Here is a 16,048-nt window from a genome sequence, read left to right as displayed (position 1 = left end):
CGTCCCATACAAGACGGAAATTATCCAAACATCCTCTATGTATACATATACACACACAAGTGAGATTATGGTTTGGTTTTTGAAAAGGTGGATAAACCACTTCAATTAAAAAGAAGCAGAAGCAAGTACAAAAAAAGCACCCCACAGCGTCATACATACAACTGTAGGACAAAAACGAAACCGAACAAACCACAAGAAGTGGCACAAGAAACCAATATAGGACAGAACCAAAAGAGAAATCAGGACAACACAACGAAAAAAACAGGCCGACACAACGCGCCTGGAGAGAGCAGCCAACTAGCCCGTGGATTGCATCTGTGTCTCCTCAGAAGGAATATCTCCTCCATTCTCGTTAGGGGGAAGAATCCTGCTAGCTACCTCACCGCGAGCCGAAAGAAAGTCCAGATCGCGACTGATGGCATCACAAGACTCCATCAACTTCGCTCTAGGTCCCTCCTGCAATGCAGAGAACCACGCCAACAGAGATACGATCAATTTTAAGCATAAGAGCATGTGCAGACAAGCAAGTAGAATTGAAAATGCAATCATTTTTAGCAATCCAAATATTCCACACAACAGCCTTAACCACAAGATCCCCCATATCCCTACATGCAGGTCTAATTGAATACCTCCAAGAACCCCAGACCAAACTCATGGAACTGGGGGGTTCCGGGAGTCGCAGAATCTCCACATAATGACTCCACACTTGCTTTGTAAATTCACAATGCAGGAAGAGATGATCAACCGTTTCCACGCCAGCATGACATAAAACGCAAGTAGCCGTAGGGAGTTTGTTGCATCTACGCTTTTCTAAATTCTCAAGGGTGAGAATTCGATCATTCCACGCTAGCCAGTTGAAGACATTAATCTTATGGTTTGGTTTTTGACTATTGAAGATATTGATATAGAAAACCAATATATAAAAAAAAACCCTAATATTCCGGTTAGTTAATTGAAGTAAAAAAAAAAACATCATTTATAGGGACTATTATATTTGAGCAATGGAGGATTTTACACTTAGGAAACCATCATTTCATTTCATGTGATTCATCCATATTAATTAATTATTGATTAAAAAACAACATAAAAAAATTGATTACCCTGATTTTATTTATAACTTTGAAATGCTTTATTTCTTAATTATATATTATTTATAATTTTTATAAATAGATATTCTTTTATATATGCATAAATTAAAGAATGAATATCATGACAGTTTTGACATTCTAAATATCTCCTTAATCAAATACACTATAGAAAGAAAGCAACTACTCCATTCCGACCCCAAACCCGGATGAGTCTATGTAAACAGTACCAACGCTAATACGGGTTCGGGTTGCTTCTGTATGTCTATGTGGCCCAGCCCATAACCAAGTTTTTCTCTATTGAGTATTGATTCCCTCTCTCTTTCTCGGCCATTCTCGCGCTCTCTTTTCTCTGTTTCTGAGTTTCATCTCTGTGTCAGCATGGGTATCAAGGTTAGGGTTTTGGACCTTCTGATTTTTTTTTTCTTCTTGATTTCTTCCGCTTTTCTTACTCTTTTAACTGGATTCTCTTTAATGCTAGGGTTTGACGAAGCTGTTGGCGGATAATGCGCCCAAAGCCATGAAGGAGCAGAAGTTCGAAAGTTATTTCGGTCGCAAGATCGCCATTGATGCCAGCATGAGCATCTACCAGTTTCTCGTATATATCTTGCTCCTTTTTTTTTTCCCTTAAGAACCATTGTTTGTTTCTCGAAGCAGCTAATCTCTTAAAGGATTTTAGATTATGCCGCCCAATTAACAAATTTTTTTTCCCTGTCTCATTTACTGTTGAAAAGTTCTTTTACTAGAATCTGGCGGCTCCATATTTCTCAGTAGAGTCAGGGTTTTTTTGATAGAAGAACCTGTCTTTGTCCCTGCTTAATGTGGGAAAGGGTTCTTGTTTTTGTTTTGATCAATCTATTAGAGTCTCCAACTCTCATCTTTATGACATCAGGAACTTCCTTTTGTATAATCATCTTTTCTTTTCTTTTTTGGCCTTTTTTTTGTTATGTAGATTGTAGTGGGGAGAATTGGCACTGAAACACTCACCAACGAGGCTGGCGAAGTCACAAGGTTTATAAAGAACTCCTTTTATACTTGCCAAACTAACTAAGCTGTTGTAATTCTATGTGATTGTGTTTTCTCTGTTGTCATTTATCTCTCATTGCTGTTTACTGTATAGTCATCTGCAGGGTATGTTCAACAGGACAATAAGATTGTTAGAGGCTGGAATCAAACCAGTGTAAACTTAACCTTGACAACACTTCTATTCTTATTATCTTCTGTTGTTTTCTATTCTTCTTCTTAATCTTAAGGTTTCTGTTTTGATTCAGGTATGTTTTTGATGGTCAGCCACCTGATCTTAAGAAGCAAGAACTAGCAAAGAGGTTCTCCCTAAGTGACTCTCTTTATGAAAGTTTAATTTGATTTGTCCAAGCTCAGAATAAACCAATAAGTGCAGTATTTTCATCCTATCACTTTTTCATCCTTTAGGTACTCAAAGAGGGAAGATGCTAGCAAGGAGTTGACAGCAGCTATAGAGGTAGCTTTCTAAAGTAGAGCAAATGTGCTATGCCCTTGGTTTTCACAATCCTGTCGGTTGTTTGTTAATTTAAGATATGTAACTCTGATATTGCAGGATGGAGATAAGGAGGGTATTGAGAAGTACAGCAAAAGGACTGTGAAGGTTTATTTTCTTCCTCTAGTGCATCTTGAAACCAATGACTTATTTAATGACAACACCACTTTCTATTACACTGCTCTGATGGTAAAATATTACTTTCGCTTCACGTCATATTTCTCCCAGGTCACAAGGCAACATAATGAAGACTGCAAACGACTTCTAAGACTAATGGGTGTGCCTGTAATTGAGGTTGGCCAATAATGTGGTTTCATTTCATTACTCTACTGTTTTTAGCAGTGTGCATGCTTTTTTTGTTAGTATGATTGAATTGTCTATCTTATTGATGACATACTAGCATATCCCATTCCTCAATAATATTATGATTGCTCATCACAATAATTCTTAGGTTGTGTGGTTTACTGCCAAAATTAAGATAAGATTATCTTTTATCCACATCGGAGTTGATGTCTTATCTCTTGATGTGCTTATCTCATCAACAATGTGTTTTTTTTTTGGACACATAGGCTCCTGGTGAAGCAGAAGCAGAGTGTGCAGCATTATGTAAAAATGAAAAGGCATGGTGATCAATGTGCTTTCCATCTTACTATGTTTTATTGTTCAAATTTGTTTGAATTCCATTATGTTTTTTCATCAAGGGCATGAAGTATGTGAATATTTATACTTTTTTAATTGCTTAGGTATATGCTGTTGCGTCAGAAGATATGGATTCACTAACCTTTGGAGCCCCAAAATTTCTTCGTCATTTAATGGATCCAAGCTCAAGAAAAATCCCTGTTATGGAATTCGAAGTTTTGAAAGTTTGTATTATTGCTCTTGTCTCAATGTTGACTGTGCTACTTGTAATTATTATTACATTCAGTGATTGTTTAATTCTTGTTTGGGTTTAGGTGCTGGAGGAGCTAAATCTCACCATGGATCAATTTATTGACTTGTGCATTCTTTCTGGATGTGACTACTGTGACAGTATTAAAGGTACGCTAACCTTATTATGGTGGCTTGCTAAAGACAAATGTTAATGTGCACAAGTTCCTGGATTCAAACTCATGTGCTGACAAAGATGCTTTTAGCGCTTAATGAGTGACTAGGATAAGTGGATTTGTATCATATTGTTCCACCCAGACAATCAGTTTTTTATGGTTCCTAGTTTTGGTAGGGTTACCTTGTCTTTGCATTATATCAAATTGTGATTTAAGATGTATGATAATTTTGTCATGATTAATTTCTCTCTCAGATTGATGTGTTTGCCTATAGAAGTTGGCCTTCTGCCATTCCGTAACAAAATGTGAATGATGGTGAAAAGGTTTCAATGGATATGATTTGTTAATGTATTAAATTACATTCAAGGAAGCTTCATTTTGTAAAAAGGATATGATATATCAATGCCTGCCAATATGTGTGTGTTTCCATGCTTTATTTTTGTTTATAAAGGTTCCACAACATTATACAGAATGCAAGTGGGTTTATTCATCAACTGCATTTGTCTTATCTTTTTGTTGTTGCAAATAGGTATCGGTGGACAAACAGCACTGAAGCTTATTCGCCAGCATGGTTCTATAGAAACTATGTTGGAGAACATAAACAAAGAAAGGTAACTTGAAAATATTTTGCAAAGCTATGTACCGAAGGCAGTTCACACATTATTCTTTGTATTTCTAATTATGAGATAAATCCTCTATCCAAAACAGATACCCAATACCTGAGGATTGGCCATATCAAGAGGCAAGGCGATTATTTAAAGAACCTCTTGTGTCTACAGAACCACCAGAACTCAAGTGGTCTGCACCTGAAGAAGAGGTAGCCATTACTATCTTATTAATTTCTGTTACTGGTATTGCTTTAACTATGCATACTGATTGAATTCTATCTTTTAGGGCATTGTGAACTTTCTAGTGAATGAGAATGGTTTTAACAATGATCGAGTGACAAAGGTATGTTCTTAATCAATGCAATGAATTCTGCCGTTGCATTTTCTCATTTGTTTAGTCTTCTGGACTCAAAATTAGAATTCATTTTTTGTGGTTATCATATAGGCAATAGAAAAGATCAAAGCAGCCAAGAATAAATCCTCCCAAGGCCGGTAAGTACTAAGTCTTTAGGTATGTAGTATTACTTTTTATGGGAGCTTGATTTCCTCTTGCATATTATAGATTGGAGTCCTTTTTCAAACCATCGGCGAGTTCCTCTATGCCTATTAAACGGAAGGTATGACCATCAATTCTGGCCATGATTTTCTTGTACCATTCGCTTGCTATTTACCACAGAAGACTACTACCACTTCCAATTTGAGAAAATTGTGTTAACTTGCTGTATGAGTACTATAGCTTAATGCTCACATGTGCTTATCTGGTCGCCATTTTTTAGGCCACAAGGGAGAAGTCATCTTACATTTATGCGGGAAAGTATCTTTATGTTGATTAGAGAATTATAAACATTTCTCAAAAATTTTGACACTTGTATTGAAAGGAGAATGACAACAATATGCAGGATAGCTGAAATTTTCAGGCAATAAACCAGACTTGAATGCAATCTTTCATCATTTTCACTTTTGTCTGCCTGCATTTTTATCACCAATGTGGATTTTTTTTTTTCTTTTCTTTTAGAAATACTTTTTTTTTTTTGAGTGATGGGTCATTGATATGCGTAGATTACTGGAGGTCCTTATAACTAATTAGTTTGGCTTGACAAAGGAGTTTCATCATAACATTTAACAAATTATAATAATAAAAGAATTTCTTTACTTTATGAAATAGAATTTGTTAAATGAAATCCCATCAGGATCCTGATCCTCTCCATCAATTTTGTAATCACTGAATGGCAGGAAAGTAAATGCATTTTAGGCAGTCCCAGATCAGTACTTGGGCCTAAGGCGTTCACTCTGCAAGTTTGTCTTTGCCAAAGTTCCAGAGTAGGCAACTTAAAATTACCTTCGCCAGTAATGGACATCAGATCCCACCAGATGTATGCAAGGAGTTTTTGAGTACCTGTCATGACTCTTCATTGTCTAATTTGCTCTGTGTTAAGCCAAAAATTGTAGTGAAATTTTATGGACATGACAGGTCATTTTGTGAGTTTGTTAATTGTAGTGAATATCATCCACAAGCCTGTAGTTGCCAAAGTAGAGTTGCTTATTGTTTGCCTTGCGTTACATTTACATTTAATTGTGATGATGGTGTGGCTAAATTCCTAATCACCCAGAGAGGTTTAGACACTGGTTTTTGCACTAATTAGTGGATATTAAATGTAATGTATAAAATGAAATTGATTTATCTGGGTGAGAAAGTGTAAGAAGTTGTGCTTTTAACATAAGTTGCTTGCTAAATATTATTGGAGGCAGGCATATAGTTCGCTTTGATGTGTCTGAATTGGTCATTGTTTTTTCCTGCTTAGTGGATGTTGTGAAGGTATCCGCCATTCCTTATAATATGCTGTAAATGGCATAATGATGAGAAAATCCTGAATCATTATTCTGTAAGTGAGCCTCTTACTCAGCACTGACTTTTATGGGCTTATGCTATGTTTGAATCAGGAAACAGAAGACAAGGCAGCAAAAGGAACTGCACACAATGGTAAGGGTGCAAACAAGAAGCCAAAGACCGGTGGTGGGAAGAAAAAATAGATGTCAAGGTGCGCGTGACATATGCTGACCAGTTAGAATGTGATTCTAGTTCAGGCCTTCTCTTTGTGCAATACATGTTAATGAGTCAGGCTGTGTCTTCTTGAAGTTGAACAGTTAGTCTTGTTATTTGTCAATGTTTGCGTTGCCTATGAATGAATATGAACGAAGGAATGAGATGTTTGGTTTTTTTTTTTGGAGCTTGTAGATGTTTTCCATTGGCATTTCTTCTGGCCTGGCCCGTATCTAGAAGGACACAGCTTTTCTCTGATCTATTAGATTGCATCATGTTGAAATCTTGAATGTATAGTTGGAAGTTACTGTGATGATGATTTCATCCTCTATTATCAACTAACTTGTCTGCGCCAATCCACTTTATTATTATTATTATTATTATTATTATTATTATTATGCAACAAACTCATGCCATACCCCCAACCAAGGAGATGAACCTCGTCTCTTGAAGAAAATTCCACTTCTCTTTGGAATTTGAAGCACTTGTGTTATTCTGGGAATAAAGCGCATATTCAAGTTCAATTAAAGCTTGAGTCTGTTGCCATATTCGGGACTCACTTGATTGTCAGTAATCAGCAGATTATATTTCCTTTTTTTTTTAAAAAAAAAATTTTGTCTTTGGTGCAAATCATATTAAAAGCAAACAATAACCAAAGGATTTCAGTATTACAATTGATAATGGTATCAAAAGCTAACAGCGCCAAACTGGATAATACCATTTTGTTTTAAATAATATGCCTAGCATAACATACCATAAGATAAATATACTTCCTTTCCAGTTCAAGCCTACAACTCTTCTGGTTATATATATATATATATATATATGCAAAAAAATATGTCAATATATAAATAAATTTTTATTAAATTAATTATTACTATTATTAATTTATTGATTTCAAATAGATATAATTATAATAATTGATTATTAGTGTGTCTGGCATAGTATAAAATTCTCTATAAAAATGATGAATTTATGGGGTAATGCTGCCCTAAAAACCAATGAATACTTGTTATTCATAAATGGGATCGGGCCAGGCCTCAATCGATGTGGACTTGTTTGGATTAGTTTTTGGAAAAGCCCAGAAATACTTTTTTTATAAATTAAACACTTCTGAATTTAAAAAAAGTTGTTTGTATTAGTTTTTATAAAAGCGAGTTTATAAAAAAACTAAAAAAATAGCTTTTTTTCTTTCGAGTTAGTCATGATTAACTTATGAAAAAAGCTATTTTTAGGTTATTTTTTTACGAACTTGCTTTTTGAGAAAAACTAATTTAACACAAAAAATAAAAAAATGCTTAACTTTTTTTCTACGAAAAGCATCAAAAAAACACTTTTATTTATCCAAAAATATTTAATTTATAAAAGAAAAATGTTTTTTTTGGGCTTCTTAGAAGTTAATCCAAACAACCCCGTAAACATTAAAACATTATATAAGCCTAAGGGCAGTCTATCAGCGTTCTTATCAAGCCAAGCCTTTTCTCCCTCCAGGCTCCACAGCCAGTTAACGGCGGAGAGAGAGAGAGAGAGAGAGGGAGAGAAAAACCCTCGTCTCGTCGCCGAATCGCTTCTATTCGATCACTCCGTCCCTCCTGCTGATCTCCGATCAGAGACAAACCTGCAGCCATGTTCGGCTCCACTAACCGTAAGCCTCATCCCTCGATTCGTCGCTTCATGATTTTGATTCGCGGAATATTATATTTTCTTTTTCAGCTTTTCTCGATGGATTCCTCTCCTGGGGATCCTAAATTTCGTTTCCTTGAATCATTCCCATTCTTCTTCCCGTCTTGGTTGTTGTTTTTCATTTGTTTGTTTCGCATTGCGATGTTGTACTGTCGACTTCTTCCGATTGATAGCTTCCTTGCTCTTCAATGTCCTTCGCTCTTTTGGATCTTTTTCTTTTGTGTTAGTATGATCTATTCTTATCGTTGTTTTTTCCCCTGTAATCACGCAAATCGGAATCTATATCCAGCTCGTCAATCTTCCGCTTTGTGAACAGTAGATGAACTTTTTCACTGTTTATGATGGTTTGCTCTCTATGGCATTTTAAGAAGGCATGTTATTCGATTAGGAACTTACTTTTTTGATGTTCAAGTTTGCATCTTCGGGCAAGGTGTGATCTTTTGATGGACACCAAGGGAACGTTTTCTTGTTATTTGGCTGTTGATTTTTCCTTGATATGCAGTTTTATTATTCCCGTTTCTGATGAATTCCCTTTTCGAATGCAGCCTTTGGCCAGTCCTCAAGTAGCCCATTCGGATCCTCTGTGTTTGGGCAAACAAGCAGTCCTAACAATAATCCCTTTGCTCCTAAGCCCTTTGGAAGCCCAAATCCTTTTGGTTCTCAGACAGGGAGCTCATTATTCGGTGGTACGTCCACTGGTGTCTTTGGGCAGCCTTCAACTCCAGCATTTGGTGCTTCATCCTCACCAGCTTTTGGAAGCTCCACACCTGCATTTGGAGCATCATCAACTCCTGCGTTTGGTAGTTCTTCATCCTCTTTTGGTGGTAAGAATCAATGATCATTGATGTCAATAAGAGGCATGCTATTGCCATTTGGTTTCTATTTATGAATTCATTTCAATTAAGTCTCATGATTTTGTGAACTTCAGTCCTTGTTTCTTGCCACAATAATCCTCACCTTGAAACCCTTTGGTCAATGAAAAATATCATTTTGGAAATGCTATTCAGTGCTTACATTCGCAGGCTTTAAAAATTTCTCTGTTTTTTTGAATTCTGTAAATTAAATATTTATTCAAGTAGAACAAGCTTGATGGACCAAAACTAGATTTGTAAACAAAAATCTGAGTCTTGAACATTATCCTCAATGCCTGTGTTACTTAGTCGCACACTGTATTGGTTGTTTGCAAAAAAAACTGGAAGGGAATTGTCTTTACTGGAATATTGGATGCATAAAATCCACCTTGGTACACTTTTCATAATGAAATGCGTCACGGTGGAAATAATAGCGCCCGTTGCTTACATTCATAGGCTTTTGAAACTTCAGCGGTTTCAAATTTGTAGAAATAAAATTTTGACTAAAATGGAACTAATTCAATTGGCCAAAACTAGAATTGTAGACAAAGATTCGGAAGCTTGAGCCGTATCTTCAATGCTTGTGTTAGTCCCATCCTACATTTGTTTTTTGTGCCTCAAATTTGAAAAGAGCTGCCTTCACTTCAATGAGGAATATCTAAAATGTTCCTTGCATTGGTTCCTTGGTTCTGCGATGATTATTTGAACTGTCATCCATTTATCTTTAATATTGCTTGCACTGAGTTGGCTCTATCATGTTCAGGATCGTCTTTATTTGGGCAGAAACCCCCCTTTGGAGGATTTGGGTCAACTCCTGGTCAGACTAATCCATTTGGTGGTGGCTTTCAACAAACGCAACCTGCATTTGGTAGCAATCCTTTTGGTTCTACCCCCACTTTTGGTGCATCCAGTCAACCAGCATTTGGAGCTACAAGCACATTAACATTTGGCTCTTCTACCACTCCTGCTTTTGGTGCTTCAAGTACTCCAGCTTTTGGTGCAACAAATGCCCCTGCCTTTGGTGCCACAAGTGCACCATCATTTGGCTCATCAACTACTCCAGCATTTGGATCAGCAGCAAGTCCATTATTTGGTAGCACAGGAACAGCTTTTGGGGCCTCAAGCACTCCAGCATTTGGTGCATCATCTACAACCGCTTTTGGCGCTCCAAGCACATCCCTATTTGGATCTTCAAGCACTCCAGCATTTGGTGCTGCCAGCACTCCAACATTTGGTTCTTCTTCAGCCCCTGCCTTTGGTGCCTCAAGCACACCATCATTCAGCTTTGGCTCCACTCCTTCCTTTGGCCAGTCAACATCAACATTTGGTAGCACGCCTTTTGGCTCAACACCATCACCATTTGGTGCTCAGAGCTCCCCATTTGGTTAGTATTTCTTTTCATTCTTATAAGAAGGCCAGTTGATTGTCATCAATTCTTATATGTCTAGATGACAATGCTATTTCGTTACAAGGACATGGACACATTGAAGCTTGATTTTGGTAGAAGATAATGTTTCATGGGATTTGTTATGTATAGAGTAGCCCCTCTCCTGCTCTAGCTCTTGTTGTTCCTTTTGTATATTAATTTGTAAATTTCAATGTCATGCAGGTGCTCAGGCAACAACACCTACATTTGGTAGCCCGGGTTTTGGACAACAAGCATTTGGGGCTCAACGTGGGGGAACTAGATTTGCATCTTTTACCCCAACACCTGAGGTTGATGGCGGAACTGGCACACAGCCTGCTGGAAAACTGGAGTCAATATCAGCTATGCCTGTGTACAAAGATAAGAGTCATGAGGAGTTGAGGTGGGAGGACTATCAACTTGGAGATAAAGGTAAGGACCAGTTTTGGGGGATGCTACATGTTTTTTTGTTTGTATTAAACCTGTCATTATTATTTGAAGCATCGAGATAAGAGATTATATGGTTTCTAGGCTTGCAAAGCTTTGGAGATTTTTTTTTTTTTAACTAAATGTTTAATTGGTATTCTTGAAACGGGGGGATTACTTGTATGATCATTTGATGGATTGATGTCAGAATATGGCAAGTAAATTATGCTCCCGTGAAATAGACCATATTTCAACTTGAATGAATATTTCTAGGGTCCAAATTGAAGGTGAACATAATTTGTGGGGCTTGGAAGAATTGATGCCTTTCTGTGCAATAGTTTTCAATTTTATCCTCAGTTGCCTAACATTTATGGATTTCACTTATGGTCCTTGTAAATTATATATTGAATGCTTTAGACAAACAAGCTTCCCATGTTGTTTGCTGTTTTGCACTGTATTGGCAACCATTATGTCAGATAGCTGCTGATTTTTTTCTACTAGTTTTCTATATTACTGATTTCTTTGTTTGTACTTGTAACATCTAATTCCAGGGGGACCAAATGCTGCTGGACAGACTGCTCCTGGCGTCAACTTTTCTACCACCCAACCAAACCCTTTTGGTTCAACTAGCACATTTGGCCAGACTGCTTCAAATCCCTTCTCTTCCTCTTCAGCGTCAAATCCATTTGCTCCTAAAACTCCTTCTTTTGGTTCGTCTGGCTTTGGTTCTTCATCTACAATTTTCAACCCACCATTTAGCGCGGCGTCATCAAGCCCCTTTGGTTCAACTACCACTTCCACTTCACTCTTTGGGGGCTCTAGTGTCCCTGGATTTGGTTCGAGTACTTCACCTTCAATCCTTGGCGGAACTACCACACCTGCTTTTGGTTCTTCACCCTCTATTTTTGGCACTCCTGCATCTGGGTCAAGTTCCTCATTTGGTTCTAGCCTGAACTTTGGTAACACTCAATCATCTGGCCTATTTCAATCAACTCCATCACTTGCCCAGACACCATCCCCTTTTGGACAGCCAACAGCAGGTTTTCAGCAATCTACACCTGCATTTGGTTCGAGCTTGCTTAGCACACCATCCACTGGGTTTGGGGGGATTTTGTTCGGCAGCTCAACTCCTTCACTTCTTCCGATGAGCAATCCTTCAATCTTTGGTCAAACAACTGTAAGTCTCCATTAGTTCAATGGTCACCTGGTTCTTTCATTTAATTTTTTTTTTCTTTAGCAATGATCTTTTTCTGCCTATTATCTGCAGCCTTCTCTTTCTTCTGCTTTTCAACCTGTGGCTCCTGCTTCATCAAGTACCTTCTCCTTTGGCAACTTTGCCCAGCCACAACCTGGTAAGTGTTAATTATGTTGCATTTTTCCTACTTACTCCTGCACCTCAAAAAGTGCATTTGTCATGTTTGTTATTTGATCGTTGCCTTTCAGCACCATCCAGTGGTTTTGGCAGCATGTCAAATATGTTCAGTCAGGGAGCATTTGGGCAGTCGTGAGTAACCTTTCCTGTTAGCTCTTTATTTTTGTGAGGTTAATTCTATAGTGTAAAGAACAACAGCAGTTGACAAGTGTCTCAAAAGTTAAAACTATGTAGATGACTATATTCTGATTTCAAACAATATAGTAGAGTCACAAATTACAATTTATTGAACTAGAATTTCTAATTATCTCTTTTCATGTGGCTCTAAATTATGAAAATTGAGTTGGTGTAAATCTTTTGATCTAGGAAGATGCAATTGTATTTATCTGTAGATTTATGTTTTCTTTACCAGAAATAGTTAATAGATGCTTTTCCCCCTTTATCATGAAGATTAAACCAATATGTTGTAATCTGGAAATTTGACTTCATCTTCACTGAATATTTCTTTGTCATTGTTTAAAATTTTCATCTTTCTTCTATTCGAAAGTGTTGCAGAATTTAGTTCTCTACATAAGATTATTAACTTTTCTGGGTGTCTCATAGCTTTGATGAATAATGGCTTCTATTATCTCGTCCTTGTGCAGTCATGGATTCCTATCTTTAAATTTCTCTGTTTTTCTGTCCACCATAATTTTCATGCAGCGGTTCTGCCACTCACTCCAGTATGGTCATGCAACCAGCTCCTGTTACAAATCCATTTGGAACACTACCAGCAATGCCTCAAATGTCTATTGGCCGTGCTGGTTCTTCCCCTTCTGTTCAGTACGGAATTTCTACCATGCCTGTAAGTCTTACCTTCATTTAGCCTCTGAATATATGAAGGTTTTTTTTTATGAATAATGAATATATGAAGGTTTTTAATTTAGGTCATTATGTTTTTGTCTTTGCCTCTCTGCATTTTTTTCATAGATTGATCAATGAATTCCGTTTTTTGAGTTTTTTATTTGGAGTCAATTATATATAAAGCTTCCATTTTATATGTTGTGTGCATGAACTTTGTTATAGCTATCTGATTATTTTTGCCATAGCAGGTTGCTGAAAAACCTCTTCAGACTAGACTTTCATCACTGGTGGTTCCCAGACACTTATCTCAAAGAAGAATAAGGTTACCAGCTAGGAAATATCATCCAAAAAATGATGGTCCAAAGGTGACATTTTCTTTGAGGCAACTAAATTAACTAGTCTTTTAGCATCCTGATGGTCAATTTGTTTTTCCCTTTTTCCCATTTGCCAATTGAGACAAAAATTTCAGTGAAAATTTACTTGATAAGAATCGGTTATGTTCAGGTTCCATTTTTTATGGATGATGAAGAAACACCATCAACACCAAAAGCTGATGCCCTTTTCATCCCTAGGGAAAACCCAAGGGCACTGGTTATTCGGCCGATTGAACAGTGGCCCCCTAGAACAATTTCAGAACGTGAAAATGTGGTAAAAGATAGTTCAGCACCAGTTAATGAAAACGGTATGTTATGCAGTAATGTGATCATCTAATTTGTTTGCCTTTACCTTTTATTACATGCTACTTTTTTAAGGCGCAGTCACTCTTCTTTCTTAAGCATTCTTCTCTTGTGAATTTCTTGATGTTGTAGTTGTTAACTGTTGTCGCTCAATTAACTTGGGCATATCATTTTGTTTTCTGGTTTTGTTAGCATTTTAGGACCTAGAAGTCCTGCCATGGTCCTTTTCTAGCTGAGTCGATCGTGAAATCTATTACATCTTTATTGTTAAAAGCTCTGGATGCGTTTTTGTGAAATTAAAATCTTTCTTCGTCTTTTGCTCTGTTTGTCTGGAAGCGCTTGTTGATTGCTTCTTATACTTCCTTTTCCTTCATTATCCAGGTAGTTCTTCAGGAATGCCTTCTGCTCCAGTTTTCAATGGATCAAGAAATGATAAGCATGTTGGTAAGTATGCTTTTCTTTAGGTTGGTTTATATTTGAGACTCACTCTTATGCAGTGAAAATCGACTGGTTTTTTCCCAAATTGAAAGCAAAATTCTCTAGGTCTAAATAATTTGCTATGGATGGCAGTTATTTATCATCATGAGTCGAATTAGTTTGGTTTTAAATGATTTTTGTTGCTACTCTTACTCGTTTGTTTAAATCTTCATGAGTTAGTCTTAGGATTATATTGTGGGTTAAGTGTAGTGCTTCAGGTACTTTTATTTTATGTTATTTTTTCATCAGCACCCATGCAGGAAAAGCTATAACCTCTGGTTCTAAATGGTACATGGATTAGAAATTTTTTTATTACTAATGGAATGATGTCCCTAGAAACAAATTGCATGAAAATACTTCGAAATTCATCTGATTCATTATTGATGGGATCTGTTATAGTAGTTTTTCTATTATTTAATTCTTCTGTTGTTGTTGCTATGATACAGAGAATTCAACAGAGAACACTTACATGGGAAACCATGATAAGGTACCTTCAACACAACCTAAACCCTCGCTGAAGTCAAATGGGGTCCATGAAAACCATGCCCAGAAGGACTCATCCTATATCACACTATCTGGACACAGGGCTGGTGAGGCTGCAATTGTATATGAGCATGGTGCGGATATTGAAGCCCTAATGCCCAAACTTCGACACGCTGATTACTACACGGAACCACGGATCCAGGAGTTGGCTGCGAAAGAGCGAGCCGAACCAGGTTTTTGCCGTCATGTTAAGGACTTTGTGGTCGGGAGGCATGGGTATGGTAGCATTAAGTTTCGATGGGGAGACAGATGTGAGGAGGCTCGATCTTGAGTCATTAATTCAGTTCAATAATCGGGAGGTGATTGTATACAAGGATGAGAGCAAGAAGCCGCCGGTTGGTCAGGGTCTTAACAAGTCTGCAGAGGTGACACTCCTCAACATCAAGTGTATGAACAAAAAGACTGGACTGCTGTACACAGAAGGACCCAAAGTTGAGAAATACAGAGAAATGCTTAAGAAGAAAGCTGAGGAGCAAGGTGCCGAGTTTGTTTCATACGACCCTGTTAAAGGAGAATGGAAATTCAGGGTCAAGCACTTCAGCCGCTATGAGTTTGGAGATGGAGATGAAGGATATTATTAACTGCTTTTCGATATAAATCCACCCATCTTCATTCAAGGTGTTGTATGCTAGTTGGCCCTCTCTATGTACAATTCTGATGTCCCAGCCTTGTGATTCTATTTCAAGTCTTTTGTAAAGCTTGTGGAGGTGCTGCTGCTAAAGTTTTTAGTGACCACCTTTCAAGTTCAACTTCTCTACTTCCGTATGGTATTTCCTTTTCATGAATGTATTTGTCAAGATGATGCTTCTGAAGAGTGTCTTGGATTTCTTTGTTTCTTGTCTGATTTGTCTTTGTTATCTTAAACCAGCTTTATGTTGTAAGTTGTTTTTTTTTTTTTCTTCTTAAAACCGACACAACACTAATATCTGTTGGTTAGAGTGCAGGCTTGTCTTTTCCCCAAAAACAAAGTTTATCTCCCTTTTTTTTTATGATAAAAGTTTCTTTTGAAACGATTAACAAGAAAGTCTGCCACCTGAAATGCGGTCTTTTACTTATTTTTGAGAACATTTGGATGAAACTTTTGGGAAACACGGAAGTCTTTTTTTATAAGTTAAGCACTACGGGTTCAGATTGTTTGTATTGAGCTTTACTGGCAGTGTAAAAAAGGTGAAAAAGCAGTTTTTTCGGAAGTAGTGATGACGAACACGAAAAAGCTATTTTTAAACATCGCTTTCTACGAAAAAACTATCTAATCTGACAAAAATATAAAAAAAGTCTTTAATTTACTCCTGGAAAGACTTTTTCCGAAGCACTTTCATTAAAACTTAAAAAAAGTCTTTTTGAGAGCCGACCCAAACAGGCGCTTTTTATTTATTTATTTATTTAAGTCTGAGCCGGTCTTTGATTTGTAGATTTTAATTTTTTTTATTGGAATATTTTTTAGAAAATAAAACCTAAAGCGAGTGTTTAAAATGCGC

The 16,048-nt window shown here is 37.0% G+C and overlaps 2 protein-coding genes across 3 annotated transcripts; both read left to right on the top strand.

Moving 5' to 3' along the window:
• Positions 1–1,338: 1,338 nt before the first annotated feature.
• On the top strand, positions 1,339–6,480 carry LOC120250340 (flap endonuclease 1). Of its 2 annotated transcripts, none has more exons than XM_039259144.1 (17): positions 1,339–1,478; positions 1,567–1,683; positions 2,038–2,096; positions 2,206–2,265; positions 2,357–2,410; positions 2,517–2,565; positions 2,662–2,709; positions 2,830–2,895; positions 3,171–3,221; positions 3,345–3,464; positions 3,555–3,639; positions 4,174–4,255; positions 4,353–4,461; positions 4,539–4,595; positions 4,698–4,744; positions 4,815–4,869; positions 5,486–5,725. In XM_039259144.1, exons 1-17 carry the CDS (start codon positions 1,467–1,469, stop codon positions 5,642–5,644), a joined length of 1,230 nt encoding a protein of 409 aa, XP_039115078.1. In that variant the 5' UTR covers positions 1,339–1,466; the 3' UTR covers positions 5,645–5,725. The 2 variants fall into 2 exon arrangements, with proteins under 2 accessions (XP_039115078.1, XP_039115079.1); XM_039259145.1 differs by lacking the exon at positions 5,486–5,725 and adding an exon at positions 6,194–6,480 and having other exon boundaries at positions 1,340–1,478.
• A 1,272-nt stretch (positions 6,481–7,752) lies between these two features.
• LOC120250206 (nuclear pore complex protein NUP98A-like) lies at positions 7,753–15,451 on the top strand. The gene is given in 13 exon segments (XM_039258999.1): positions 7,753–7,938; positions 8,522–8,800; positions 9,591–10,211; positions 10,437–10,664; positions 11,210–11,835; positions 11,926–12,010; positions 12,102–12,162; positions 12,733–12,874; positions 13,122–13,238; positions 13,378–13,555; positions 13,932–13,994; positions 14,474–14,808; positions 14,810–15,451. Coding segments are annotated over 13 exon segments (3,096 nt in total). The 5' UTR covers positions 7,753–7,919; the 3' UTR covers positions 15,152–15,451.
• The last annotated feature ends 597 nt before the right edge of the window (positions 15,452–16,048 follow it).

This window comes from Dioscorea cayenensis, chromosome 19 (assembly GCF_009730915.1).
Source record: "Dioscorea cayenensis subsp. rotundata cultivar TDr96_F1 chromosome 19, TDr96_F1_v2_PseudoChromosome.rev07_lg8_w22 25.fasta, whole genome shotgun sequence".
Classification (NCBI taxonomy): domain Eukaryota; kingdom Viridiplantae; phylum Streptophyta; class Magnoliopsida; order Dioscoreales; family Dioscoreaceae; genus Dioscorea; species Dioscorea cayenensis.
The sequence above is the reverse complement of the archived record's forward strand: the minus strand, read 5'-3'. Positions and strand labels throughout refer to the sequence as shown.

Excerpts from the sequence above, each read along its gene's own strand:
- LOC120250340 (XM_039259144.1), top strand. Across the intron at positions 1,684-2,037 it reads TGAGCATCTACCAGTTTCTC|ATTGTAGTGGGGAGAATTGG; the intron begins GTATATATCTTG and ends TTTGTTATGTAG. Across the intron at positions 2,896-3,170 it reads TGGGTGTGCCTGTAATTGAG|GCTCCTGGTGAAGCAGAAGC; the intron begins GTTGGCCAATAA and ends TTGGACACATAG.